Source organism: Mirounga leonina, unplaced genomic scaffold (assembly GCF_011800145.1).
Source record: "Mirounga leonina isolate KUSES-001 unplaced genomic scaffold, KU_Mleo_1.0 Mir_91, whole genome shotgun sequence".
Classification (NCBI taxonomy): domain Eukaryota; kingdom Metazoa; phylum Chordata; class Mammalia; order Carnivora; family Phocidae; genus Mirounga; species Mirounga leonina.
This window is the reverse complement of record NW_023270839.1, coordinates 12,165,865-12,193,491: the sequence shown is the minus strand read 5'-3', so window position 1 is coordinate 12,193,491 and position 27,627 is coordinate 12,165,865. Positions and strand designations below refer to the sequence as shown.

Sequence of the window (27,627 nt, the reverse complement as noted above, 5' to 3'; positions counted from 1 at the left end):
CAGGAAGAAGTAGGAAGAAATAGACTTCTTAGCTAGTATGTGTTGAGTGAGTGTAGGGCGGTGATGGGGAGAGGTGGCGGCTGCAGGGAAGGAAGGCTGGACACTTGTAAGAGTGTCACCGAATTTCCCTACTTAAGAGCATCTGGGGCGTATGGACATGTGGTCAGTATTGTTCAGAGCCCTAAGATGCCCCAAGGAAGCTCCGGCCTCCCATTGCCTATCCCCTGGCCCGCAGAATGTCCTGTAAGGCCTCTCTCTTTGCAGATGGAAAGGCTCCCCAAATCTGGAGAGGCTACTGGGTGGGTGCAGGGATTGTACATTTGTCTTTGTGTTGGACAAATCCGTGCGCCATTGGGGGTTCTTCCGTCACTCGGCACTTAGGGATGTCAGAAAGACGATAAAGGGAATGAGCTTTCTGCGGTGCTCAGCACATGCTGAACAATCTATAAAACGGACCTTTGCCATAATCGCCCCACCTTTTCCATGTGGTTTTTCACCGGGACACATCTGATTATAAGGTCCCAGCGGGTCAGACTTTAGAGCCTACTTGGTCCCCAGTGGGCGGTGGCGCGGCGTGCGGTGGGAAGGGAAGGGTCCGATGGCGTGTGGCCTAGGCCAAGACAGGGCGAGACTTACGCAGAGCCTGGAATGACTGTGGCCCTTCCAGCTCATGGCACCACCGGCCGTTTCCCCCCCGGTAGCCTGTCAGAGTTTGTCTTTGCGCAAGACAGATCGTAGCTTAGGGGATGCTCTGTCCCGGCGACTGGCCCAGGGGGACCGTCCCAGTGCCACTGTCTGTCAGGACAGCTCAGCAGGCCTGGGGCAGCAAGCCCTACGTGGTGTGGACCCGAAGTGGGTGACTGACATTTTCCTCTCAAAACAACAGGAACGGGTGGGCCTGCTGGGAAGAATTCCTCGGCTGTCAACGACCAAGGACGCCTGTCTCCCGAACTGAACGAGCGAGTCTCTCATCCTGTCTCTTAGTTTATTTCCGTCTAATCGTCTTCTTTCCAGTCCTTCCCTGGATGATGGGAGGGACCATTTGTTGAGGTTGTGCAGACGCTGAACAGCCCCTGCTCACTGGAGTGTGCAAAGATATGGCAGCAGAACAGGTGCGTCTGAGTGTGTTTCCGGAGGGCAGGGGGAGAGTTACCCTGACGGTAAGTGATGTGTTATACTAACATCACAGGGGTTTTGTTTTTTGTGGGTTTTTTTTGCATGTGTGGTCAGTGAAGAGAATTTTTGGCAGTTGGCTCTCGCTTAACTAGATCTGTATACAGCACGCTGGAGCCTGGTAAGTGCCTCTGGTTTTTTTTACAGGCAGAGTTTTGGTGCCTAGGGGTCTGGGCTGTGGACAAGCAAGACGTGCCTGCAGGCAGGGAGTGCTCAGCTTGCTCCCAGCTTGCCAGAGCCAGGGCTGTGATGCTTTGGGCTGTTCACCCGGGCTCCAGGGGAGGTCACGTCACCTCTCAGCCCCTCCAGGACAGCCTGGAGGGGCGTGCATGAGTGACTGCCTTGCTCCGGTTTAGGCCAAGGAGCGAGAGACGACGGCGGGATGCCCCGTAGCTCTCCCAGATGGTGCCGACGCTGTGCTGATGGAGAAGTAGTAGGAGTGAGGGTGTCTTGGGTCTAGACTTTTGGTCTCCTTAGGCCATTTTTTATTTCAATGAGCAGACATAAATAGAGCTGAATCATTCAGTGCAGAGGAAAAGTACAAGAAACCCAAATGGATGGATGAGCCCCATCATTGATGTGTAGCTCTGGCTGATAACGAGAGATGCACACAGGACCCCTGTGTATGTACCCTTTGGTGCTCCACAAGCCCAGCCTTTCGATCACAGGATGGACCCAGCTGGACAGTGCTGGACCCAGAGATCAGCTTTTCACCTATGTTACCCCCAGAACGTAGAACATTTGCCTCCATGAGTTTTTGGTAATCGCTATTGTAGACCCAAGAATTTATTTTTTTTAATCCTATCAACCTGAATATTGAAGCTCTAGAATCCAGGGAGAGCACCATCTATGTTTTAAATGGGTAATTGAGAAGGATTAAAAGGTTATAGGAACTTTTTTTTTTTTTAAGATTTTATTTATTTGACAGAGAGAGACACAGCGAGAGAGGGAACACAAACAGGGGGTGTGGGAGAGGGAGAAGCAGGCTTCCCGTGGAGCAGGGAGCCCAATGCAGGGCTCGATCCCAGGACCCTGGGACCATGACCTGAGCCGAAGGCAGACACTTAACAACTGAGCCACCCAGGCGCCCCGGAACTTTTTTTTTTAAATAAGTACCTAACAAAAGGAAACACCGCGTTGAATAAGAGTGTTATATCTTTAAATGTGGTTCCAGGGGGAAGAGAACTCATCCTTATATTTTATCTCTTATTTGCCTGACACTTCATATATTGTTATTTAAAAATCCTCAAAAGTCCTATGTGATGATCCCCTTTTATAAGGGCAAGTTGGGGTATAGAGAGTGTGAGCGGTTGGCCCAGCATTGACCAGCTAAGGGAGATAGGATCTGGATTCAAATCCTGTGAGTTTGTCTCTAAAGCAAGGTTTTCACTCCCAATACTCCTGATGTTGGGCCAGAGAATTCTCTGTTATGGGGGCTGCATCCCTGGCCTCTGCCCAGAAATGGCTCCAGATACTCCTCTGCCGGTCAACAGCGGGGGACCACTGCTCTAGAGGCTTAATTTTTCCTGCCATTGCACATTCAGAAAGAAGTTTGGGGGTACGCTTAAAGACTAGATGCTACAGTTCGCTGATGTTTAGAGTGATTTTTTTTACTACAACCATAATAAAGTCCACTTGGATGATTTGGAAAATAAGTTGTTTATAGTCTCACCACCTAGAGAGACCCACTTTCAGCATTTGGTATATTTCCTTCCAGCACCTTTCTCTGTGCATATATATATGTAGTTTTAAAAAATCATACTTTTTTAAAAAGATTTATTGACTTGAGAAAGAGAGAGAGAGCAGGGGGAGGGGAAGAGGGAGAGAGAGAATCTCAAGCAGACTGTGCGCTGAGTGCAGAGCCCAATGTGGGGCTCGATCTCACAACCCTGAAATCATGACCTGAACCGAAACCAAGAGTCAGAGCTTAACCAACTGAGCCAGCCAGGTGTACCCAAAATCATACTTCTTTTATCTGAATGTTTATACTTAATATTTTTATCTAAATTTTAAACTTTATATTGTATCAAGAACTTTTTGTATTTCATTAAATAATCACTGTAATTATTTTTAGTAACTGCATTATATCCTATTATGTTTATACCATAGTTCAGGTAAACATTACCCAAATGTTGGACATTTAGAGTTTTTCCAGTTTGTCCGCATCATAAATATTGCCTCAGTGAACAATTAGCACAAAAGTCTTTGTGTAGCTCTCTAGGCTATATATTTCTATGAAAAGAGAAATTGGGTCAGGCTCCATGCCTGTTTTTAGGCCCCATTTCCTCCATATTGTTACATTGCTTTCTGTAAATGCTGGACTAACCTGGCTGCCTTCTCTTCATCTGTTCATGGAATCTTGTCTTGCTTCTTAACTATGAGTATTACTTTTTCCAATCTTTTCATTTAACAGGCAAAAATAACATTCATTGTTTTAATTTGCATTCATTTGATTACCAACAAAACTGACCATCTTGGAGGACCTGAGTGGCACAGTCAGTTGAGCCCCGACTCTTGGTTTCAGCTCAGGTCGTGATCTGGGGGTCATGGGATCGACCCCTGAGTTGGGCTCTGTGCTCAGTATGGTCTGCTGGAGATTCTCTCTCTCCCTCTCCCTCTGCCCCTCCCGCTCATGTGTGCTCTCCTTCTCTCTAAAACAAATAAATCGATCTTAAAAAAAAAACTGTCTTCCCATTTATTATATAGCTATTTACTTTTCTTATTCTCCAAAAATATTTGTTGATGAGATGATTGTTGGTTTAGTAAATCCAAATGTGTCTCACTACTTCAAGATTTGCTACTTTCTTCCTAGTTCAGACTTACAGCTGAAGCTCCTTAAGCTTTCCAAGTAGCAAGAGAGGGAGACACAGGGCAGGAGTTGGGAGAAGAGATGGAAAGGAATGCTTGTGTATAAACTGTAGATTACCTAGCTAGAATTAACTGAGCCCTGAACTTGGAAGAAGAAAAAAGGGGAGAATGACTTGTGCATGAGGTTCCGCAGACAGTGAATGAAGTGGTGCAAATACCTGGTTGGGGAGTTCCTGAGGTGGCCACCAGGTGGTGACATTGGCCCAGGACGATTTGGTTTCTCTGGTGTGGGAGGTCTAGGGAAGCGTATTACTAAGTGGTCACAAGGTGAGTGAGGTGATAAGGAGGCTGAGTGCCAATCACACACATAGGACATTCGCTAGTTAAGTGTTTGTAACTAACCTGCTGGTGATCACCGGTTGGCATGATGCACCTGCGTGTGTGTGCATGTGTGTGTCTGTTTGTGTGGTTTTTATCACTCCGAAAAGAAATTCCATTCCTATGGCCATCATTCCCCCAGTTTCCCCACCCCTCCTTACCCCATCCTCCCTCCCCCTTCCCCCAGACCCTGGCAACCACTAAGCCAATTTCCGTCTCCAAGAATTTGCCTACTTTGGACATTTCATATAAATGTACAAATTTATATGCATTATAATACATGCAAGAGGTAGTCTTCTGTGGTAGGGCTGTTTTCTGTTACTATTTGCCCCGACCAACACTACCCCAGTTTACATTGTGGCACGAGGCATCAGGGTAGTGAGATAGACTGATTATTTCAAGTGCTATAGCATTTCCAATCCTGTTAGGACAGAGGGAAGTACCTAGAACAGCAGTTTTCTGACCTGGGAAGCTTTTAGAAGTAACAATTCCTGGCCCCCAATATCTCCGGGAATTTAAATTTAGTGGTTCTGGGAAGTTGAGCTGCTTAGGATTTGGGGGGGGGGGGCTCCAGGTGATTCTGCTGATAGTTTAGCCATCAGCAATGAGCAATGGGCGATCAAGTAGTGGAGCAAAGGAAACCTGGGTTTGAACAGAGACAGGGAATGACATGGCCTTTCCCTGCAGACTGGCTCTCTCTAGCAGCTGCAGCTTTAACTCCAGTGCCTCCTGGGAAAGCAGCTGTACCCTCATCATCTGCCACGTTGCATGCTACAGTGCTGGTTCATGTCAGTGTCATCTTTGACTCAGCATGACAACAGTGCACATTTGAAGGCCAGCAAAACCAATGACATCAGCCTTATTTACTGTTCAGCTGGCAAATATGTGCAATGTGGTATAGCAGAAAGAACACTGAATTAGAAGTCTGAGGCTTGCCAGAACATTGTACTGAATGCCGCCGAGGGCCATGGTGACATCCAGTGAGAGTAGGGCGTGAGATGTGGCACAGGGCATGAAGTGGGGTATTGAACCCCAGGTCAGCATGGGGCTTTAGAGAGCATCTTGTCTACCTGCTGGTTTCATAGTAGAGAAGATTGTGGCCTTGAGAGGGGAGGTTCCTCGCTGCAGGTCATACACCAGCTGTTAGTACAGATCCTTTGCCTCTTTCTCTTTTCCCACTATGCCTTACTTCTCCACATCTCTCTCTTTGGGGATCTGAAGAATCATACCCAACTGCTTTTCATTTTCAGAAGTGAGGAAACCCAGGACTAATTTGTCCAATGTTACAGAGCTAATTGATTTATATTTGCTTTGGATGAGTGGGAGTTGCAATGATGACAGATGAAAAATCCAAGATGGCATTCATGGGTGGCTTTTCAGAATAGCCCAGAGCAGATCCAAGTTTTGTGAGGCCTGAAGCTTATGCAGTTGAGAAACCTTCTTTAAGAAAAATAATACAGGGGCGCCTGGGTGGCTCAGTCGTTAAGCGTCTGCCTTCGGCTCAGGTCATGATCCCAGGGTCCTGGGATCGAGCCCCACATCGGGCTCCCTGCTCGGCGGGAAGCCTGCTTCTCCCTCTCCCACTCCCCCTGCTTGTGTTCCCTCTCTAGCTGTCTCTCTCTCTGTCAAATAAATAAAAAATCTTTAAAAAAAAAAAAAGAAAGAAAAATAATACAAAGTTACAAATGCAAAATTAGGTCCAAGGCTTTGGAAGCCATCTGTGCAAAGGAGGGGCCCTAAATATTTTTTTTTATTTTATTATGTTAATCACTGTACATTACATCACATCATTAGTTTTTGATTAGTGTTCCATGATTCATTGTTTGCATATAACACCCAGTGCTCCATTCAATACGTGCCCTCTTTAATACCCATCACCAGGCTAGCCCATCCCCCCACACCCCTTCCCTCTAGAACCCTCAGTTTGTTTCTCAGAGTCCATAGTCTCTCATGGTTCATCTTCCCCTCCAATTTCCCCCCCTTCATTTTTCCCTTCCTGCTTTCTTCTTCTTCTTTTTTTTTTTTTTTAACATATAATGTATTATTTGTTTCAGAGGTACAGGGCTGTGATTCATCAGTCTTACACAATTCACAGCGCTCACCATAGCACATACCCTCCCCAATGTCTATCACCCAGCCACCCCATGCCTCCCAACCCCCACCACTCCAGCAACCCTTAGTTTGTTTCCTGAGATTAAGAATTCCTCATATCAGTGAGATCTATGATACATGTCTCCCTCTGATTGACTTATTTCGCTTAGCATAATACCCTCTAGTTCCATCCGCGTCGTTGCAAATGGCAAGATTTTGGGGTTTTGATGGCTGCATAATATTCCATTGTATATATATACCACATCTTCTTTATCCATTCATCTATCGATGGACATCTTGGCTCTTCCCATAGTTTGGCTATTGTGGACATTGCTGCCATAAACATTGGCGTGCATGTACCCCTTTGGATCACTACATTTGAATTTTTGGGGTAAATACCCAATAGTGCAATTGCTGGATCATATGGTAGCTCTATTTTCAACTTTTTGAGGAACCTCCACACTGTTTTCCAGAGTGGCTGCACCAGCTTGCATTCCCACCAACAGTGTAGGAGGGTTAGGGGCCCTGAATCTTACACCTCATTCACCTCACTGTAAACCCACCTCTAGGAGCAGTCCTAGCAAGATCCCCGGTCATATGTGTTCTGCCAGGTTCTTTTATATATATAAATAATGTGTATCCTGCTGAGAACCAGTTAGTTGCCTCCAGGCACACGGAATGGAGGCCATCCTGTCAACAAATACGTGTTGAGGGTCCATTTTACGTAAAGCATGCTTCAGGGGACAGAGAGAGGCTTGACCACACAGTGAGCACTGGTATCAATCCTCCTCACCAGCTGTAGCACCGTGGTCTGCCCAGGGGCACCTCAGGGATCCCAGCCTCTGTTTCTGTCCCCGGTTTTGGTCTCAGAGAGTCTTCTTCCTCGGACATTCTTCTCCCTTTATTGAATGGGGAATGGACCTCAACATGAGTACAACCCTTGGGGGTTTCTGGGTGGAAACCTTGTCCAAGTTTAAATGACATTGCTATGACTGGGTGCCACCCCCACCCAAGTCCCTTAAATATCAAATCACCACCTTGAAATGAACTCATCAGGGCCACTTTTCCCCAAAATATACCTAGTGCCATTGAAACAATGAGAACAGCATGACCATCCCGAATAACCTCTGTGCATATTCTCGAGACATTTATTTTATTTCCATTTTGGTAAGACATCTGTACACAATTCTGTTTATTTAACTGATCAATTAGCATTAGCTCCTATATTTTAAAAAACAATCCTGGTTTCTGCTACTTTCTGAGAGATACACATGGCGATAGAAATAAATCCAGCATCAGGAGTGGAACAAATTTAGTAGAAGGTGTTTTTGTTATGTTTGCTTTATTTTGTGTTTCACAGTTACATATCGTGTTTATTGTATTCCCGTGGATGAATGAAGTGCCAAAGCTGTGAGGTCGTAAGTCCCTTTCGGGAAAGCCAAGGATTGTTTGTGTCTTACCAATATTTCCCTTTCCGTTGGTGGGAGCAATGGATGAGGCCCTCAGGATCACCCAAAACTCACTTTTGTTTTTCGTGGCCATCTTACTGTCATTTGGAAACAAACCTTCTGGGACGTTAAAGCACGAAGGGGCATTAAAGCCTTGGGAGGGTTTACAACATCTTCTTGAAGGACAGCATGGAGGGTTCCCAGCCTCGTCGAGGAGTGGCCGTGGCCGGTCATTGCTGATGTCACAACCAATCCCGTCACCCTCAGGTCCCTCCCTGCTTTGAATCACGGATTTCAAACATCCTCAAAAGCTCTTCCCCAGTAATTCCAAAACTCTTAACAAATCAATCCTAAGGAAAAAGAAATAAACAAATATGCAGAAGAGCAGAAGGATAATTAGGGTATGGTTTTAATTAAAATTTTTAAGTGTTCCTTCTCAAAATCTTGTTTAAGCTGCTAAATATGCAAAAGCAAACTTCTGAGTGGAAAAGCAGTCAAGGCCATTACCATTAGAGATTTTGAATTCTGTAATAAACAAATAGTTTATTTCTCCTTCTTCTTCTCCCTCTTCTTCTTCTCCTTCTCCTTCTTAACATCAAGGGAGTGAAGTCATGGCTAAGATTTTAAAATACAGAATGGCTGTCTACGGCATTAGGTGTACGCAGGGATAGATCACAAAAGAGGCAGATACAGCCTCCATTGGCCTGTGGATTGGTGAACCTGCTTGCTGTTCTATAGCTTCTAGTAAAGAGACTACCAAAGAAACACATCCAGTGGGTATACTCACACTGCCTGTGGTAGGTTGGAGCCGTCTGGATGCTTGCTGTGACGTGGTTACCTCATGACTCTGTGCTCTGCCAGTTATCTGGGCCCGTTTACCTCTGTTCCCGCTCCACTGGCCCTTTGGCTATTTTTCTGTTTATTGACATCTGAATCCAAGGGGAAAGAAGTGAACATTTATTAAGTGCTATGTTTGTACCAGTTAATCTTCTCAATGAAGTATTATTATCACCCGTGTTTTACAGAAGGAAAACAAATATTCAAATAGGTAAAACACTTTGCCCAGGATCACATAAGTTTTTAATTGTGCATTGTAAAAGGACAGCCTCTTTGTATTTGCCAGATTCCATGCAAGGAGCCTTACAAGGACTATTTTATTTTATTTTATCCTCATGCCACCCCCTTAAGATTGGCATTCCTTATATCCTCATGTTACAGACAAGGTCATACAGCTAGGGGGAGGGAGCCAAGATTCAAACTCAGGCAGATGGATCACAGAGCAAGTACTTTTGCCCGCCAAGCCTCCTCTGTGTACCTGAGCTGTCCTGGGACACCAGCCATGTGGGGCTACTAAACCCTCGAAATAGGGTTGGTTTGAATGGTCATGTGCCCTAAGTATAAGCTACACACCAGATTTTGGAAATAGTTCAACAAAAATGCACAATATCTCATCACTCATTTTTTTTTAAATACTGATTACATGTTGAAATGATAATAATTTGGATGTATTGGGATAAAATAAGTTATTAAATTTAATTTCACCTGTTTCTTTTTACTTTTTGATATGAGGGTACTAGACCATTTAAGCTCACCTGTGTGGCTCACATTATATTTTCACCTGACGGCACCCCTTATGTACTATTCCAAGTAACAAGGGACTGTGAAATTTACCCAAGCCAACAGTGTTTCTCGCCAGTAGTTCTAGTTAAAATTTTAGTTGAGAGTGTAGGTGAAGAGCTTGAAGCTACTTAAAAATTTTTTAATTATTTTTTAAAGCTATTTTTTAAAATGTGTTAAAACATTAAGCCTTTTTTATTTGTGAATTTGAATTATGCTTTCTTTACCCCCATTACCATTTGTGGGTAAAAAAGATGGCCATTTATAGGGTTCAAAAGAAGCACATGAGTTACCATTTCAGAGTCTACCACATGGAGTGCTCTGCCTATCCGAGTGTGTGCTCCTGGATGCCTCTCTTCTAGATTTCATTGAGGGGAGGTGCCTGCCACTTTCCACACAGCCTTGTGGCCGACCACCTTTGTGTCTCCTCCAACATGGCTTTGGGCCCTTGGCCCAGGTATGGTGCCTGGCACTGAGTGGACGCTCAGTGAGGAGCTCAGCGGTTTTTATTGTTTTTGATATTTCTTTATTCGTAATGACTAATACCTGGCAGAGATTACATGGATACAAAAGGAAGAAGTTGGGAATATTTGTGTGCGGTGGGAAAACTACAGGCCGGAAAAACTATACCAGAGGTCTGTAGAAGCTGTCATTGGAGTGAACTCCCCACCCCTGCTCCCCAACCCCAACACACACACCACCTGCTCTCCCTTCCCAGGGCTGGAATTAAAAAAGAAGAAGAAGAAGAAAAAGAAGAAGAAGAAGAAGAAGGAGAAGGAGGAGGAGGAGGAGGAGGAGGAGGAGGAGGAGGAGGAGGAGGAGGAGAAGGAGGAGAAGGAGGAGAAGGAGAAGGAGGAGAAGGAGAAGAAGAAGAAGGAGGAGGAGGAGGAGGAGGAGGAGGAGGAGAAGGAGGAGAAGGAGAAGGAGGAGAAGGAGAAGGAGGAGAAGGAGAAGAAGAAGAAGAAGAAGAAGAAGGAGAAGGAGAAGAAGAAGAAGGTAATAACTACTAGAAAATCGGAAACAGGGGCGCCTGGGTGGCTCAGTTGGTTAAGCGACTGCCTTCGGCTCAGGTCACGATCCTGGAGTCCTGGGATCGAGTCCCGCATCGGGCTCCCTGCTCAGTGGGGAGTCTGCTTCTCCCTCTGACCCTCCCCCCTCTCATGCTCTCTCTATCTCATTCTCTCTCTCAAATAAATAAATAAAATCTTTAAAAAAAAAAAAAGAAAAAAGAAAATCAGAAACAGAAAAGAATGTCCTATAAGGAGATCACTGTCCAAAACAAACGTTTACACTAGCTGTTTATAAAAGACACTTACTTATTTACAGCAGCTATGGATGGAGAAAGGGAGGTCAGGGATCAATAATTAATGCAGGCACCAATTTGTTAGGCCAAGTGAGACCTTCTTTGTTGTGGTCCAGAAGGCCTTCCCTGACTCAACTCAAGTCCCCTCGTCTTAATTTACAGAGGAGTAGAAGGAACTGCCATATGAAATAATCGCATCCCTGAGCCACGTGCCCAGCCCGGGCCAGCCCAGAACCTCGGAAAGGAGACTCTTGACAGCAAGCAGCTGACAGAAGGGGGCCCTGGGCTGGCCATCCCATCCAGCATGGGCCCGTCTCAGTCTCTGCCATGCCTTACTCACACCTTCTTCTCAGCCCTGGGTCCCCAGTGTCGTGTTTCCCTGTAAAGCCCAGGCTGGCTGGGAAAGTCCAGCCCCAGATGAAACCATAAGAGCTGTGAGTCGGGCCGAGGATCACTCCTGCTGCCACATGGCTTGGTGTTGATGTCATCTATTGGCCCTCCCAGGCTCCTGCAGACCTCCTTCAACCTTTCCCTGTGTGTCGGAAGCTAGCTCCTTGCACACCCCATCACTAATTACAAACCTCCTGGCCATTTACTTGGCTCTGATCTGGCCACTGATGTTCTACTTGCGTTGATTTCTGCCTGCCTCCGGGGACCGACCCAACACTGCCCTCTCTCCTCACCCAAGAACACGAACTATCCCACTTGTCTCTTGAGCTGCTACACCAGGGGGCCTGGGACTCCTGTGAGGAAGTCACTGCTTTAAGTTACAGTGATTACCCCAGAAACTGTCTAAGATGCAAATATATTACACAGAAACAGAGGACCACATAGTACTCATTACCATGTTAGTGGAGAACCTTACCCAAAGGAATGGTACATGGGACTCAGCACGTCTTCGAGAACAGAGATGTGGGGCTCTTGCTCTGGGCAAAGGACATCCTCAGTAAGTGGAGTTTCAGAAAGAAGATGAAGTCGGGAGATTTCAGTAACTGGAGACAGTAGGGCTCTAGACAGGACCACGTGCTGAAGGGCCCACCCAAGTGTATATCTTGATTTTTTTTTTTATCGTTTTCTCCATGTCCTCACTCAATCGCAACCCCTACCACAATTTTGTTTAAATGTCACATTATTTTTTTCAACAATAAGTGATACCTCAGGGACGCCTGGGTGGCTCAGTCGGTTAAGCGTCTGCCTTTGGCTCAGGTCATGATCCCAGGGTCCTGGGATCAAGTCCCACATCGGGCTCCTTGCTCAGCGGGGAGCCTGCTTCTCCCTCTGCCTGCCGCTCCCCCTGCTTGTACTGTCACTCCCTCTCTCTCTCTCTAGCAAATAAACAAATAAAATCTTAAAAAATAAATAAATAAGTGATACCTCAACTTAAACTCTACTCTGACTCCCAGTTAAGTCATATAATTTCAGGAAGAATCATAGAATAAAGGTTTTAAAGGACCCCCAATGGGCCTTAACCTCAAGACAGAAACATACTTGGCCTCCATACATATTGCCAGATAGAGACTTCACTTCAGGCAGCAAATAAAGTTATATGAAGGGATTAAAAGTGCTACTGCAAATTACCTATTAAAGTGGCTTTTTCGAAAACCTACAAAATTCACAGCTATCCTCCAAGTGCCTCATTTTCAAATTAATGTATTTTCTAATTTTGGGTTTTGTGCAGATGCGTTGGGGAGGGGTGGGGCTTGTGGTGGCTGCAGGAGAATTAGTTAAATTTGCAGAGTAAAATTTGAACTTTTGCAAATGAGCAAACAGCCAAAACAAACACCACTTTGGAAAAAAATACACATTTTCTTCTTTTGAAAAGCAAGCAGTGCCTAAGCAAAATACCTTAAAAGTGAACTAAAAAGCTTTTCTAAAATAAACAACTCTGCTTGTGATCCTAAATTGGGACCATATGTAGATGTGAAAACCACAGATGCAGTGGTTCGCCACCGAGTTTCTGCCTGCACTGCTTGCGTGCCTTCGAGTAGATGATGATAATGTTGCCTGTGGTCCCAAAGGAGCCTGAGTTTTCTAGATCCTAGTATGGCTTGGGGTGGGGGGGTGCGAAGCAGAAGAAGAAAGAAGAGGAACGAAAACAAATGCCTTTCAAGACAGACTATCTGAACAATGAATTTTATCTTGCCTATCTGCCAGGAGATTCAACTCATTTCAGATCGCTCCTGCACCTTTAGGGTGGTGCCAAGCGACAGGAGCGGCGTTTGCTGAGGACGCGGGCTGCGTGGGGAAGTCCCTGTGAGAGACCAGGCTGGCACTCAGAGCATTCGATGGCTCCTGCGAACTGCCTGGACCAGCCCCCTGCCCTGGGGCAAATCAATGAATAAGCCAATTCAGCAGAGATAGAATCATTTCTTTGTTTTTCTCAATTACCAAATGCTGTGTGCTTTGGGGTCACTTGTCATGGGTTTAGAGAATGTGGATGTTGCAACATAAGTCCTCACCATTCTAAACAGCTTACTAAGCTCCGTTACCAAGGAGGAGAGTTGAGGCCCTAACACCCATCTCTAATTGTAAATGATTCTGCATTCATCATCTCCTTCTAGGACACGTATTTCTCTGTCCCCATTGTGCTCATGGTCTCCTCCACAAACTGGCACTTACATCGGATATGTGTTTATGTGGACGTGTTTTGCCCCCTATAATTCTGATGATAAATCCTTCAGAGAAGGAGTTCTGTCACCTGGGCGAGAATGGAGGATGCCTGCCCTGAAAAAACCGAGTAGGATGAGTCCAAGTATTAACTTATTTAGTTTTAAGTGGGTTAAGGAGGCACTGCTGTTAAGAAAAAGTTGGACTCTGAAAAACAAACAGGGTTCTGGAGGGGAGGGGGGTGGGAGGATGGGTTAGCCTGGTGGTGGGTATTGAGGAGGGCACGTTCTGCATGGAGCACTGGGTGTTATGCACAAACAATGAATCATGGAACCCTACATCTAAAACTAATGATGTAATGTATGGGGATTAACATAAGAATAAAAAAAAAAAAAGAAAAAGTTTGACTGTTTTGAGCCCCTGTTGCTCGCTGCCCCAAATACAGGGCTGGGATCATCAGAATGAAGAATACATAGGATTGTTAATCTGGGCTCTGTTAATTGTGCTGTTAGGAAATACTGATTAGATAATAAAAGGAGGAAACATTTATTGAGTGCTTACTACATACCTACCAGGCAGTGAACTAAGCATTTCGCGTATAATCTCTTATTTGATGCCCCCGCAAGCATAGTATCCCCAAATTCAGAAGAAGGAAATTGAGATCCAGAGAGATTGGGATGTTCTCAGAAGTGTGGCAGAATGTGGACTTGAACCCAGGGTCTTAACAACAGGAAGCTCTAAAAGGTTTTTTGTATAAAAGGTGCTCTCTTTTCTGTGGGTCCTCAGTAAATGAAAATTGGTTGCTTTTCAATAATATGTTTGAATTTTGGGACTCTCACTTCTTACCAGGAATCAAGGCAAAAATGCCTTCATATGTAGTTAATTTTGAGGATGGACATGTATAGAAATGACTATTTTTTTCTTCTTTTTAGCTCACTTAAATTATTTGGCCTGAAGGAAGCAGAAACATGAATATTAGACATCTAACATTTTAAAATCCCACCCTTAAGTTGGCCACTTTTTTCAGGTGTTTTCTCTTCCCTCCCCCCCACCCCATAAGGGCTAAATCATGTGTCTTTCTCTGGCCTTTTCTCCATGCTTCTGTCTTCTCTGCTCCAGTGTGGACAATAACGTGTAGCCAGACTACCTGAGTGCTGCGCTAAGGAGAAAGCCGAGGTGTGGCTTGGACAGGAGGTGACAGGTTCGTCCTCCCACCTTTGAGAAGTGGTAGTACTTTGTGTAACTGTGTGTTTACCTCGGGGGTGGGGGGGCGCGGGGAGAGACAAAGCTTGCAGGGCCAGCCAGAGCTTCCTCAGGTTGGCCCTCAGGATTTCCTGGGATGCGGGCTCCTCTTCGTTCCCTCATGGTCACACCGGTGCTGCACGCTGTCTGTGTCCTGCTCGTCCCCGTCGGTGCCTGCTCGGCGGCCTCTGAGGCCACGGACCACCGCCTCCTCTGTTCCAGTTTCCTTGCCCTCCTCCAGCTCCGCTCTGGCTCAGGAGTGTGAGGGGGCAAACCAAAGCAGGGCAGCATTCTTTCGAATCACCTCTCCAATGTCTCAGTGTCCCAGACCATGAACAGGAGAGAAGCCGGTGGTGCCTCTGTAAATGATGCATGGGGACGCGCAGGAGGAATGAAGGCCCAGACCGCAGGGTATTTTTAGCGCCGGCTGTTTGTGGTGACCTAAGTGAAAACTGCTGGCTCCTGTCCCTTCAGCTGAATGGCTGGTATTCAGGAGAGTGTGCCCACTCCCTGCCAGACTCTGCTCACGGAGCTGCCTTTTTACGAGGTGGCTGACTGGCTCCTTGGCACCAGGCAGCCCTGCCACAATTCTCCTTTATTGCCCAGCGCCGGTGCCCGGTCGTGTGGGCCCACGGGCAGCCCCGGCGTGGTGCTGCGGCCGGGTGGGGGCCCGGGGGAGATTGCTGGCTGCGAGCTTGTCAGGGTTGTTACCGAATTGCGAGGCAGCGTCCGCAGGGCTGGGGATGTGTCTGGAGGCTCGAAACCTCTGGCGTGAGGCTGGCACGCAGACACCGCGGAACCACGGTGGCGGGGACCACGGCTGGCTCCCCATCCCAGAGTCATTCTGCTGGGGCCCGGCTGTGGGGGGAAGCTAACCCTCCTGGTCACAGACACTTTGGGGGCCTCAGAGGGAGCTGGAAAATATGAGAGGCCCCCGTTATTCTGACAGGTCATTCTACCAACGACTTCTCTGGAGCTAGAGCTGATCTTTGGGGGACGACCCCCCCAACCCCTCCCCGCAAAGGGAATGGATGGGCTGCATAGAGCCTTTTGGGGGTTCCCCTGGTGCCACTGTGGAATGGAAACAGTGCTGGGGTCCCAGTCTCCAAATAGCACTAACTGGCTGAGTGATTTCAGGCAAGTAACAATCTCCTAGGACTCCCTTTCTCACTTACGAGTAGTCATGCTTGCCTTACTGACCTCACGAAACATTTTTTTTTTCTTTTTTTTATTCTTATGTTAATCCCCATACATTACATCATTAGTTTTAGATGAAGTGTTCCATGATTCATTGTTTGTGCATAACACCCAGTGCTCCATGCAGAATGTGCCCTCCTCAATACCCATCACCAGGCTAACCCATCCTCCCACCCCCCTCCCCTCTAGAACCCTGTTTGTTTTTCAGAGTCCATCGTCTCTCATGGTTCGTCTACCCCTCCGATTTCCCCCGCTTCATTCTTCCCCTCCCGCTACCTTCTTCTTCTTTTTTTTTTTCTTAACATATATTGCATTATTTGTTTCAGAGGTACAGATCTGAGATTCAACAGTCTTGCACAATTCACAGCACTTACCAGAGCGCATACCCTCCCCAGTGTCTATCACCCAGTCACCCCATCCCTCCCACCCCACCCCCCACTCCAGCAACCCTCAGTTTATTTCCTGCAATTAAGAATTCCTCATATCAGCCTCACGAAACATTTTTAATGAGGATATAAAAGTACTTTGAAACGACTGAAACAGTAAGAGTACAAAAAGGTGATAGTGGTGCTGGACCCCATTTATCTTCTTCATTTCTGGCCAACCTTGACTTTTACCAAATCTATCCCCACCAGTCCCAGCCAAGAGGGACTCTTGCATTAGATGGTGTGAGGTCATCAGGCTCTGTGAAGGACATCGCCTGTATGTGAGAACTTACTTTCAAGATGGAGGTATTTCTAATTCTCACACAGAATTCGTTTGAATGAAAAAGGGTGCAGTGGGATCCTTTCCTTGTGAAATGTGAGCACGTGCCTCTATAATTAGAATAAATCCTTAAATAAAAGGATGTCAACAGTAGCCACAGCTCCTTTCTCTGAAACCTCAAGTGAATTTTAGAAAGCCTCTCAGCAGCAACCCTGGATGTTGCAGACCCACGAACCAAGATCATTACCCCAAGGTCTCTCTCAGAGATAATTTAATCTTATTTTATATATAATTTGAATAAGTCTGGCTCTTTCGTTTCTTAGCCCCTTGCTACTGAAAGTGTGGTATATGGACTGACAGCATCGCCATTACCTGAGAACTTGTTAGAAAGGCAGAGTCTCAGGCCCCACCCCTCACTTGTTAATCAGAACCTGCATTTTGACAGGATCCTCATGTGACTTATGTGTGTAGTAAAGCACATTAGAAGAGGGGATTTGCAAGGCCTAGGCCCACTCTTTATTTATGTAAGTCCTTCATTATGCAAAGGACCTGGGATGACTAGGATTAACAGCTGACAAGGAGGGAGGACACGAAGAACTGTAAAAACCATAGTAGCCGGGACCGTGTCACAGGATGATATCACTGCGCACTTCCCCACACTGAGAACTCACTGCTGCAACACTATGTGGTCATTGATACGGCCAATAATAGTCCCAAATTATCAAGAGGAGGGAAAGTCATATTCCCAAGCTGCTGTTCAAAGTCTTTACCTAAAATTCATAGTGAAAATTTTCCTTTAAAATGGTTAAATAAATGGATCTTGATGTTAAAGGGGATGCTTCAGTGATGTGCATACTATATGGAAAACCACATTCTCCAGGAAAGAGATACATGAAATGTCACTATAATTGGAAACTTAACTTCATTCGTTTTGGTTTTTTTTTTTTTTAATGCACTACATTTAGGAGAGTCAAATGACATCAAGATAAGGCGTGATACCAGAGATTTACTCTACTATATAACTAAACAACTAAACAACTCAGCTGATACCACAAAAAAAACCATGACTGTTGGAAGCCAAGTAAAATTTTTTGGGTCAGTAGGTATGAAACTTTCATATTTTCATTTACCAGATACTGGCAACTGATCTTTAAAATTACTAAGGCAAGAAAGTGGATTTGAAACTAAAGGGAGTTTTAAATTAACCAGAAAAGCTAGTGCCCTTTCCTGGATAAATGAGCATTGGAGGTGCAGGGCCCAGCTGGTGGTCCTTAGGAGTCTTGCTGGGAACTGCCATGTTGAGACTGCACAAGCCCATGGGTGGCAAAGTGAGAACTGAGGTTGACCAGATAGCCAACTGAAACAGCAGAATTACCAATCTAAAAGGGTCTTGCAGAGGAGGGAGAATCCAAGCACAAGGCAGGGGATGGGAATGCAGAGAAGAGCTGTTAGAGAAATCCCCCGAGACATGGAAAAGTGCCTCAACAGATTTTTTATGGAGGGTTTCAGTGCAGGCCAAGAAGGAGATTTTAAGAGCCCTGGCCTGGATCAGACCAACCTGGGTCTTCTTCCCCTTCTTCCCCTTCTTCCCCACTCCCTGCTTCTGTTGCCTCTGAACACTACAACTGACTGACACTTTACTGCCATCACAATGTGAAGAAAACCTACCAATGGCCTAGAGCTTGAGAATAAACAGCTGCATGGTACCAACTGTATTAAAGAAAACAAAGTTTATATAAACAAAACTGAGCCTAAAACCTATTTGGCAAGAATTAAATATTTTCTCTTTATTCTAGAGACATTTGTAGAGTGCTAGGGCTGTGAGGGAAACAGATAAATAAAGCATCATCACAGGATAGAATTAATTAATTGCCTGAAATAATTTTAAAGCTGTAGTGAAAGATTCTGTCTACAATGGTATTATTTTTCCTAATCAGGGGGCCTCTACACTTTGGAAACCTCATGGGCTTTGACTCATCTTCCCTTTGTGCACTGTTTGGAATCTCCTTTCTACTCATGTTGTGGCTACCCTAACCCCAATCCTCCTTTCTCCACCCCTGAGTTTCAACAGTAGCCTTATAGCAGGACTTCTTAAACTTTCTTCCAGTCTACCTTCATACAGCGGTCTTTAGAAGGACACTTGGATACAGTGGCTCTGGAGTAGGGGGCATTGGAATTCTCTTAAAATGCCACAAGGCGCCTGGGTGGCTCAGTTGGTTAAGCGACTGCCTTCGGCTCAGGTCATGATCCTGTAGTCCCTGGATTGAGTCCCGCATCGGGCTCCCTGCTCAGCGGGGAGTCTGCTTCTCCCTCTGACCCTCCCCACCTCTCATGTGCTCTCTCTCATTCTCTCTCTCTCAAATAAATAAATAAAATCTTAAAAAAAAAAAATGCCACAAGTGAGGGGCGCCTGGGTGGCTCAGTTGTTAAGCATCTGCCTTTGGCTCAGGTCATAATCCCAGGGTCCTGGGATCGAGCCCCGCTTTGGGCTCCCTGCTCGGCGGGAAGCCTGCTTTGCCCTCTCCCACTCCCCCTGCTTGTGTTCCCTCTCTCCCTGTGTCTCTCTGTCTAATAAATAAATAAATAAATAAATAAGTCTTAAAAAAAAAATGCCACAAGTGATTCTGATATGCATCCTTAGGTGGGAACAAGGGCTTTAAATTGTTGCTAAATTAACATTCTGTGTAACATCCAATTATTACATTGCTCTCCTGCCCAGAAAGTTTGGTTGCCATCTATTCCTATGTTAATTCATACTTTTCTGCCTGGCATTGGCCTTCTCCCCTTCCATCCAGCTCTGCCCCCCCTTCCCCAACAGTGCTCATCACGGATGCTCAAACCTTCCCTGCTTACATCTGCCTCTGTGCTCTCACTTGTGGTTCTTCCTTTGCTACCTGTAAGGATGGATCCTGTCTTTGATGATTATTCCAACTCAAGGGTCATCTCTTTCATGGGTATTTTTTTGGCAGGTTCTCTGTTCCCTGAATTTCTACATCATTTACAGTCTATACCATAATGAATTATGTCAGGGGATGTATCTTATCTATACCACTGGCTTATTGTGTTAACCTTGAAGAACCATCTAAATTAAAGAACCAGTTAGAGAGTAAGAACCATGTCTTTTACATTTGTCTTCCACAGCACCTAATGTAATCACTGGTATGTTGCTTCCTGCAAGAAGTCCTCCATGTCCCACGTTTGGGTTAGATGTTTCTCCCATCATGCCTGTGACATCTTGCTGTATCCCAGTTATATTAGAAGTGCATTCCAACTCTGCATTACAAGTGTGTTCTTCTTTGTACATCTTTTGCAGACTGTAAACTGTGAAAGCAGCGCCCCCGTTTATCTGGTTCTAGCACTTAGTCCAGGTCTTGGTATGTAGTATGTAGTATGTAGTATGTGCTCAATACATATTTTTTAAACTGACTAATTAATAATTTTAAACTCTGTGTTTGGTTGAGACTGTGACAAATAGAACAAAGAGCATCCATTGCATCATAACATTTTGATTGACTTGGTTTCAGGTATAAGAAATTAACATAATCTAAACATAATGAACCCAATAACTAGCATTTGGTTGCATACTCAACTATATCATTTTCTAATTATTACCTAAATATGGTTTCTTGTCTATAAAATTCAAGCTCCTGGAGAGCAAAGGATAGCATTTGTTACTTCCATGTATCTCCCACAGTTCCTACCTCAGTGTTTCTTGATTTGAGGTCATTAAATGTAGTTTTTAAAAGAGCCTGTGTTATAATGTATCTGCCTGGTAAGAAACATCTGCTACTCCCTAACAAGTGCTGCATTCATTTTAATGGCCCCGGTGCACAGAGGTAAACAGAGCCTTGGCAGGCCTTCCGTAAAGGAAACTGTGTTTGCTTCCTTCATTAATTACTAATGGAACATTAAGAAGACATGCATTCTCCCCTAAGCCAAGTCGGATAATTCCTGGCACTTAAGGCTAGGGTGCTTTCAAAAATTGAGACATGTATTGACACCAGAGAGCATGCCCTGTAGCAAACACGGGGCGGCTGCATTGCCAAGATTGTACAAAGTTTCAAATGTATCAATACCAAGGGCGCTGATCTGTCTGTTTAACCTTTTGAACGCCTTGGGTTAATGTGGGGTAATAAAGAGGAATCCCTTGAATGTCTCTGAAGGCAGACACCACAGGAGGAATTGGAAAATCCATCAGAAAGATACAGAAAGTTACAAATAGAAGGATGATCAAAGATTGACCAAGCAAAACAACAGAATGAAGAGCAGTGAGGCTAATGGGAGAAATATGATTTGTCAATTACGTTTTTACTCAATAGCCAATTAATAACACAATTAAAATGAAGAATTTATACTCTCGAACATGGCAACTCTCATATTATCAAAATGCTAAAGCAAAAACATCAAGGAATAAGAGGTTGAGAGACTTATTGGTAGTAATAGATTTTAACACATAACCATCAAATTAAGATAGGATTAAAGCATCAGACTGTGATAGATATAAAATTACATCTTATTTTAAATGTTCACATGGACATTTTCCAAAAATAATACCTTTTTTTAATGCAGAAATTTTGCAGGCTACTCACTCCCATCACAAAGCAATGAAATATAATATAAATGTAAATGAAACAACCCAGCCACTTGATGATATCTATGTTTTGGGGGCTAGAGAAATTTGAAATTGAAGGAGGTACAATGATCCTTTTAAGGATCAACTTTAATCTGACGTAATAAATTAAGACAGGCTGATACAAAGTCATCTCAAAGACAGTGTGATTCCCAGGACACTAAGATCTAACCATGGTCCTCCTGAATATATTAATATTTCCAGAGGAAAAAAATGTGTTGCTCCAAACGGGAGCTGGTTCAGTCAAAAACGCAAAAAAGGCAGGTGTCAGAGCAGTAACCTTGACACATCTCATCCAGGGGAGAAGGGTGCCTCATCCAGCTGGGCTTAAATAATATAACCTATTGGCAAGATGTCCCGTGGAGGTGGACGTGTGGCTATTATATGAGATGAGTGCTCTAACCCCTGAGCTATGGAGCCTTCTCCTGGAAGTGTGGCTATCACAGCCTGATTTTGACTCTAAATCCATGCACACCAACCAAGGCACCTTTTGATTTTGATTTGGCCCTTCATGTATAAGATGTACCTTTTGCATTAAGAGAGCTATGTCCCAATACAATTACTAGATAGGAATTCATTCCAAGAAATAGCCTGCTATAGTGCTCGTAGAGTAAGCTTCCTGAACAGGAAAGACAGGATTACTTCACTAATGCTGGTGGGATAATTGGTTAATTATTTTACATGCACTAAAACAAAACAAAACAAAACAAAACAAAAACAAAGAAAGAAAGAAAAAAATAGAAAAACTAAAATATCCAAATGTTGGTAGTACTCCTGAAAGGGCAACGATTTGATAAATTTATTTTTTTATTTTTTATTTTTTTAAAGATTTTGTTTATTTATTTGACAGAGAGAGACACAGCGAGAGGGAACACAAGCAGGGGGAGTGGGAGAGGGAGAAGCAGGCTTCCCGCTGGGCGGGGAGCCCGACGTGGGGCTCAATCTCAGGACCCTGGGATCATGACCTGAGCCGAAGGCAGACGCGTAACGACTGAGCCCCCCAGGCGCCACCCAATTTTATAAATTTAAAAAGACAAGAAGAAATCACAAAGGAGAATAACAAGAGCATATCTGACTACATAAATATTAAAAACTTAGGGTTGCAAAATATTGCTATAATAACCAGAATTCCGAGTCAGAGGAAATGGGAACGTGGTTGCAGGAGATGTAACAGCCAAAGTCTTATTCTCTTTACTATGTAAAGTGTTCGTGCAAATTGATAAGAGAAACGATTAAAATTCCAAGAGCATAAACAGACAACTTTCATAAAGAAATTAAAGCTGGTACGGGGCGGCTGGGTGGTTCAGTTGGTTAAGCATCTACCTTTGGCTCAGGTCATGATCCCAGGGTCCTGGGATTGAGCCCTACGTCAAGCTCCCCGCTCAGCAGGGAGTCTGCTTCTGCCTGTCACTCTCCCTCTGTGCTTTCCCTCTCTCTCAAATAAATAAATAAAATCTTTAAAAAAATTAAAGCTAGTAAATAAACACATGGAAATATATTTGACTGAGCTGGTAATCAAGGACTTTAAAAATAAGACAGTTAATTTTTCTAAACATCTTTTAAATTAGTAAAGAAAGCAAAAATTATTTTTATAAAACCCAATGCTGGTAGAGATATTATAAAAACGGTATTCTCGTATTTTGTTGACCTTATTTTATAAATTGGTACCTCCTTTTCCAGGTTGGAAAACAGCGTGGCAATATAATATAAAGACCCATAAAAATATTTATGGCCTTTGACCTAGTAATTTGACTTCTGGGAATCTATCCTGAGAAATATTAATCCAAAATATGGAAAAAATTCCTAAGAGTAAATTGGGAAACACTAAATGTCCCACAATAGGGGAATGATTAATATGTTGTGGTACAGCCACTGGATAGAAAAAACAACATAGCCATTTGTAATTATGTGAGGAGAGACCACACAGCCACATGGGCAAATGCTTGTGCTTTAATATTAAATAAACATGAATAAACACTTAAGTATAAAGAGCTATGCAGAAGAGAAAGGATTGAAGAAAATATACCAAGTTTTAAGTGGTTGTTCTAGAGTGGCGGAGGACAGTGACTTTTTTCTTTCTTTCTTTCTTTTTTTAAAGATTTTATTTATTTATCTGACACAGAGAGAGAGAGAGAGAGAGCACAAGCAGGGGGACGGGCAGAGGGAGAAGCAGGCTCTCCGCTGAGCAGGAAGCCCGATGCGGTGCTCGATGTGGGGCTTGATGCGGGGCTCGATCCCAGGACCCTGGGACCATGACCTGAGCTGAAGGCAGACGCTTGACGACTGAGCCATCCAGGCACCCCTTTTCTTTCTTTTTCTGGAAATGTGTTGTCTTTCAGCCTGTTCCCATGCCTGGCAGCAGTTGCCTCCCTATCTCTTCCTCTACCCTGCCCCCAAGTGCCACTCAAGTTCCAGCTCGTCCTGGAAGCCCTCCCCATCCTATCAGCCAAATGAAACTCTCCCTTCACTGTGCTCCCATGATGCTGTATTAACATTTCTATTAGGTCTCATATCTAATGCCTTGTATGGAAATGGTACATGTGGGGGCATGTGTCTATTTCCACAACTAAAGTTTTAAGCCCTAAAGGGTGGGAACTATTTGATTTCTTATTCTCTTTCCACAGTATAGATCACAGTGCTTTGCCTGAGTACATATTAGTTGAAATGAATTTAATTGCACTGAAGTGAACTACTCTGATGCCCTGGCAGGTGGAGCCCATGAAGGTCTTCAGCACTTGGGTCCTTTTGGCAACATCCCAAACATTGTGGCAGAGTTGACTGGTGACAACATTCCTAAGGACTTTAGTGAAGATCAGGGCTACCCGGACCCTCCAAATCCCTGTCCAGCTGGAAAAACAGGTAATGGGCATACCCTTGGGTTCTCATGGATGGTAGAGTCTTTGGGAGGAAATTAAAAATTCTAACATCTGCTACAAATATTCTGAGAAATAGTATTTTTATCCTAATGACCGCCCCCCCCACCATGTTTTGTAGGTAGATTGGAAAGGGAAATTTATTATAGAACCCTTGGTGTGTTCTGGCGCTCAGATACACCTACGTAAGACTCCCTTGCCAAAGCTTTACCTTCAGTCTCTCTCCCTCTTTAGGAATTGATGCTTTTTTTCTGCACTTGCTACTCTTTTAATAAAAATGGAGAAAGATTTTCTTCTTTTTGCCATTTCTGTGATACAGTTGCTGCCCACTTTTAGTGTCTTTGGAACTTACTAGTTTGTGGATTATCCATGTCCACCGTTTTTCCTTACTTCCTTTGACAATTGACATTTTATCCATGTCACAAACAGCATCAATCCTGAGATACTTCCTTGGGGTCAGGAGGTGGCATGAGAGACAATGGGTCCAGTAAGATAAGAAGTTGGTTAAGGGAGAAGCTTGCAACTTTTCTTTGCTTCTCATATCTCCCATCCATTTTCCTACTCCCTGATGCCAAAGAGAATGAATGGTGAGTGGACTACTCTTATGTGGGCCTTGAGCAGCTAACCTTGGTAGTTAAGAGTAGTGGCTCTAAACTCAGACTACCTGAATTCAAAACCAAGGTCAAGATATGTGACCTTGCACAAGCTAATTAACCAATTTGCACCTCAGTTTCCTCATTGGCAAAATGGGAGTTGTTGTGGGAATTAAATGAAATTATCCACGTTAAGCGCTCAGTGCAACACCTTGCACAAAGTAAAAGATTCATTAAATGGCATCCTGATTAGAATTAGTTTTTGCTGCTAGTAAATAACGCATCACTCTCGTTGGGCTTGTGTTAACTCCTAGCACCAGAACAGTCTTTTTCCCCAAGCCTACAATAACAATAGTTGGTATTTATTACCCCTACTTTGCATGTATGGAAACTGAAGCTTAGGGCATAGCTTGTCCAAGCTTATCTACTTAGCAAGTAGCGGAGCCAAGACTCAAACCCAGGTCTACCTGATTCAGGATGGTGTGCTCAACCACCATGACATAGTGTCTTGCTCTGAAAATTGTGACAGTATTGGCCCCTCAGATTTTCTTTTCTTTTCTTTTTTTTAAAGATTTTATTTATTTATTTATTTATTTATTTATTTGACAGAGGGAAAGAGAGAGTGAGAGCAGGAACACAAGCAGGGGGAGTGGGAGAGGGAGAAGCAGGCTTCCCTCTGAGCAGGGAGCCTGATGTGGGGCTGGATCCCAGGACCCTGGGATCATGACCTGAGCCCAAGGCAGACGCTTAACGACTGAGCCACCCAGGCGCTCCAGCGCCTCAGATTTTCTTAAACACAATGCAGGCTGAAAGATACTCTTTCCCTGAAAGATACTCCTCCTTTGATTTAGGGTAGGTGTCTGTTTTCTATGGGGCACAGAGCCTCTGGAGCACCCAGAGTAGCTGGATGTAACCTAGCCAATGGAGAAATACTGGGCTGGCTGCTGGAAAACCTGAATCAGTGCGCAGAGCCAATCACTGCAGCCACATTTTACGTGCTTGTAGGGTTTTGGATGGGTAGGAGGAAAGACCAGTCCAGAATTTGAAGAGCAACAGTCTCCATGGGGATTTGATTAAACTGATTAGATATAATATGGTACAGTAGTTCTTAAAGTGTGGTCCCAGGTTGGTCCCAGGTTTCCAGCAGCATCAGTATCACCTGGAAACCTGCGGGAAATGCACATTTTCAGGCTCTCCCCTAGACCCACTGAGTCAGAAACTCCTGGGGTAGGCCCCAGAAACCTGCCTTCCATGTGATTCTAGCACATACTGAAGTTTGAGAACCACTGTTGTAGGAGATTGGACAGAGTTTGAGCCAAGAGATCTGAGGTCTAGTCCTAACTATAGTATGTCAGTCTACTTCCCTGCACCTCAGTTTCTTCATCGGTAAAATGAAGACATAGTCAGTACCTTCAAAAACATAAATGCGGTTCTAGGCTGTCCTAGGAAAGGAAAGAGTCCAGATCCGTGTAATCAAGCCCTAGTTTTATGCACACAGGAGTTCTGAGACGGGGCAGTCCAGGGGGGCTGATACAGCTGGGTCAAATGACAACTCTCAGACTCTTTCTCATCACACATTGTCTGCCATTTTTCTTTGCTATCCGGCCACTAAGCAAACATGTTTCTCACTCTATGTTCTATCATTATTTTTACTCTGGAAAGGAAATCACTGGCAAAATTTAGACATTATTTGTTTAGAGATTGCTTGAGATATGCCTCAGTGAGAATCATGACACCGCACAGTTGAGCAATCCAAGAATAAAACCTTGGCTTCCCCCTCCCCTGCCATGCTCTCTTCTGAATCATGGTCCCCCCACCCTGGATAGAGCAGCGGAGTGCATTCTCAGGTATAGGATGTGAATCCCAGGGCACATTTTCAGGCCCTGAGATACTGCCATTCCCAGAGCAGGGCTGTATCTCTACATCGCAGTCTGGGCCCACTCGGAAGTCCTGGAGAAATAATTATGAACAGGTTGTTAAGCTGCCCTATGCCGACTGCCTGAACGCTCTGGATTGGCTGTCTCTTTTCTTACGTGGTAATTGCTGTAGATGAAGAAGTTAGATAAGCAGTTCCGTGAAAAGTGGGGAGCCACGTTAGGGGTTTGGTCAAACCTAATGACGCCACACGAGCTTCCTGCTGTGAAGACATTGGATGCTTCAGGCTGCTGGAAGGCTTCAGAGCAGGCTCTAGAGACCGGACTATCTGGCTGGTTCTCGTGGACTCCTTTTAGCATTGACTTTGATGCCTCATTATCCCTTTGCAAAACGACTCTCTTTCCTCCCCCCACCAGCCCCATGCAAAATTCACACGCCCTCCTCTGCCGCCCACCCTTTGAAGCTATTGTCTAAAAGCACATTAGAAACAGAAAAAAGGGACTTAATTTCAGAGCCTCACGTCCTGTAATGATAGGGCTTAGGTCAAAGCAGCAGCCAAGTGGGATATCCATTCTTGGGTTTGACTAAAAGACATGCTTATTTCAAAGAGCTGTCAGAGTATCAATTGTCATTTAAAGAGAGATGCTGGGAAAGGAACTAAAGCAGAGTGAACCTATTATGTGCGAGGTGTTCTGTGTGTGATCATCTCTTTCTCACAGCTACCCAGTCAGGTAAGTCCTTGATTCTGCCCCTCTCGTAGATGGATGGATGGGTTTAGAGAGACAGAGTTAATCTTCCCAAGGAATTAAGACCATCTGTCACTTACGAGCTAGGACGGGAACCCTGAGCGCTGGTTCGTCTGACTCCAAGCTGCCGCCATCACCACGATAACACAGCTCAATACTGTCTCGTGATGTTGTCATTCTTATATAAGGGGCCTTCTCCAAGAACCTGAAGTTGTTTCTACGGAGCTCACCCAAGAGAAAACACCATGAGTCATGTGGAATGGAAGTATACTAGTTAAGGAACGATTTGCTCTTATAACAGATAAAAATGATAGTGGTGACACAATAGAAGGTTCTTTCTC

At 44.6% G+C, this 27,627-nt stretch overlaps 1 protein-coding gene across 2 annotated transcripts in view; it reads left to right on the top strand.

Moving 5' to 3' along the window:
- SCG5 (secretogranin V) overlaps positions 1-27,627 on the top strand; it is a 54,379-nt gene that overhangs the window by 14,605 nt on the left and 12,147 nt on the right. For both annotated transcript variants that reach the window (XM_034994036.1, XM_034994035.1), the window contains exon 2: positions 23,909-24,058. In XM_034994036.1, coding sequence (XP_034849927.1) covers positions 23,909-24,058 — 150 coding nt within the window. The remainder of the gene's footprint in view (positions 1-23,908; positions 24,059-27,627) is intronic.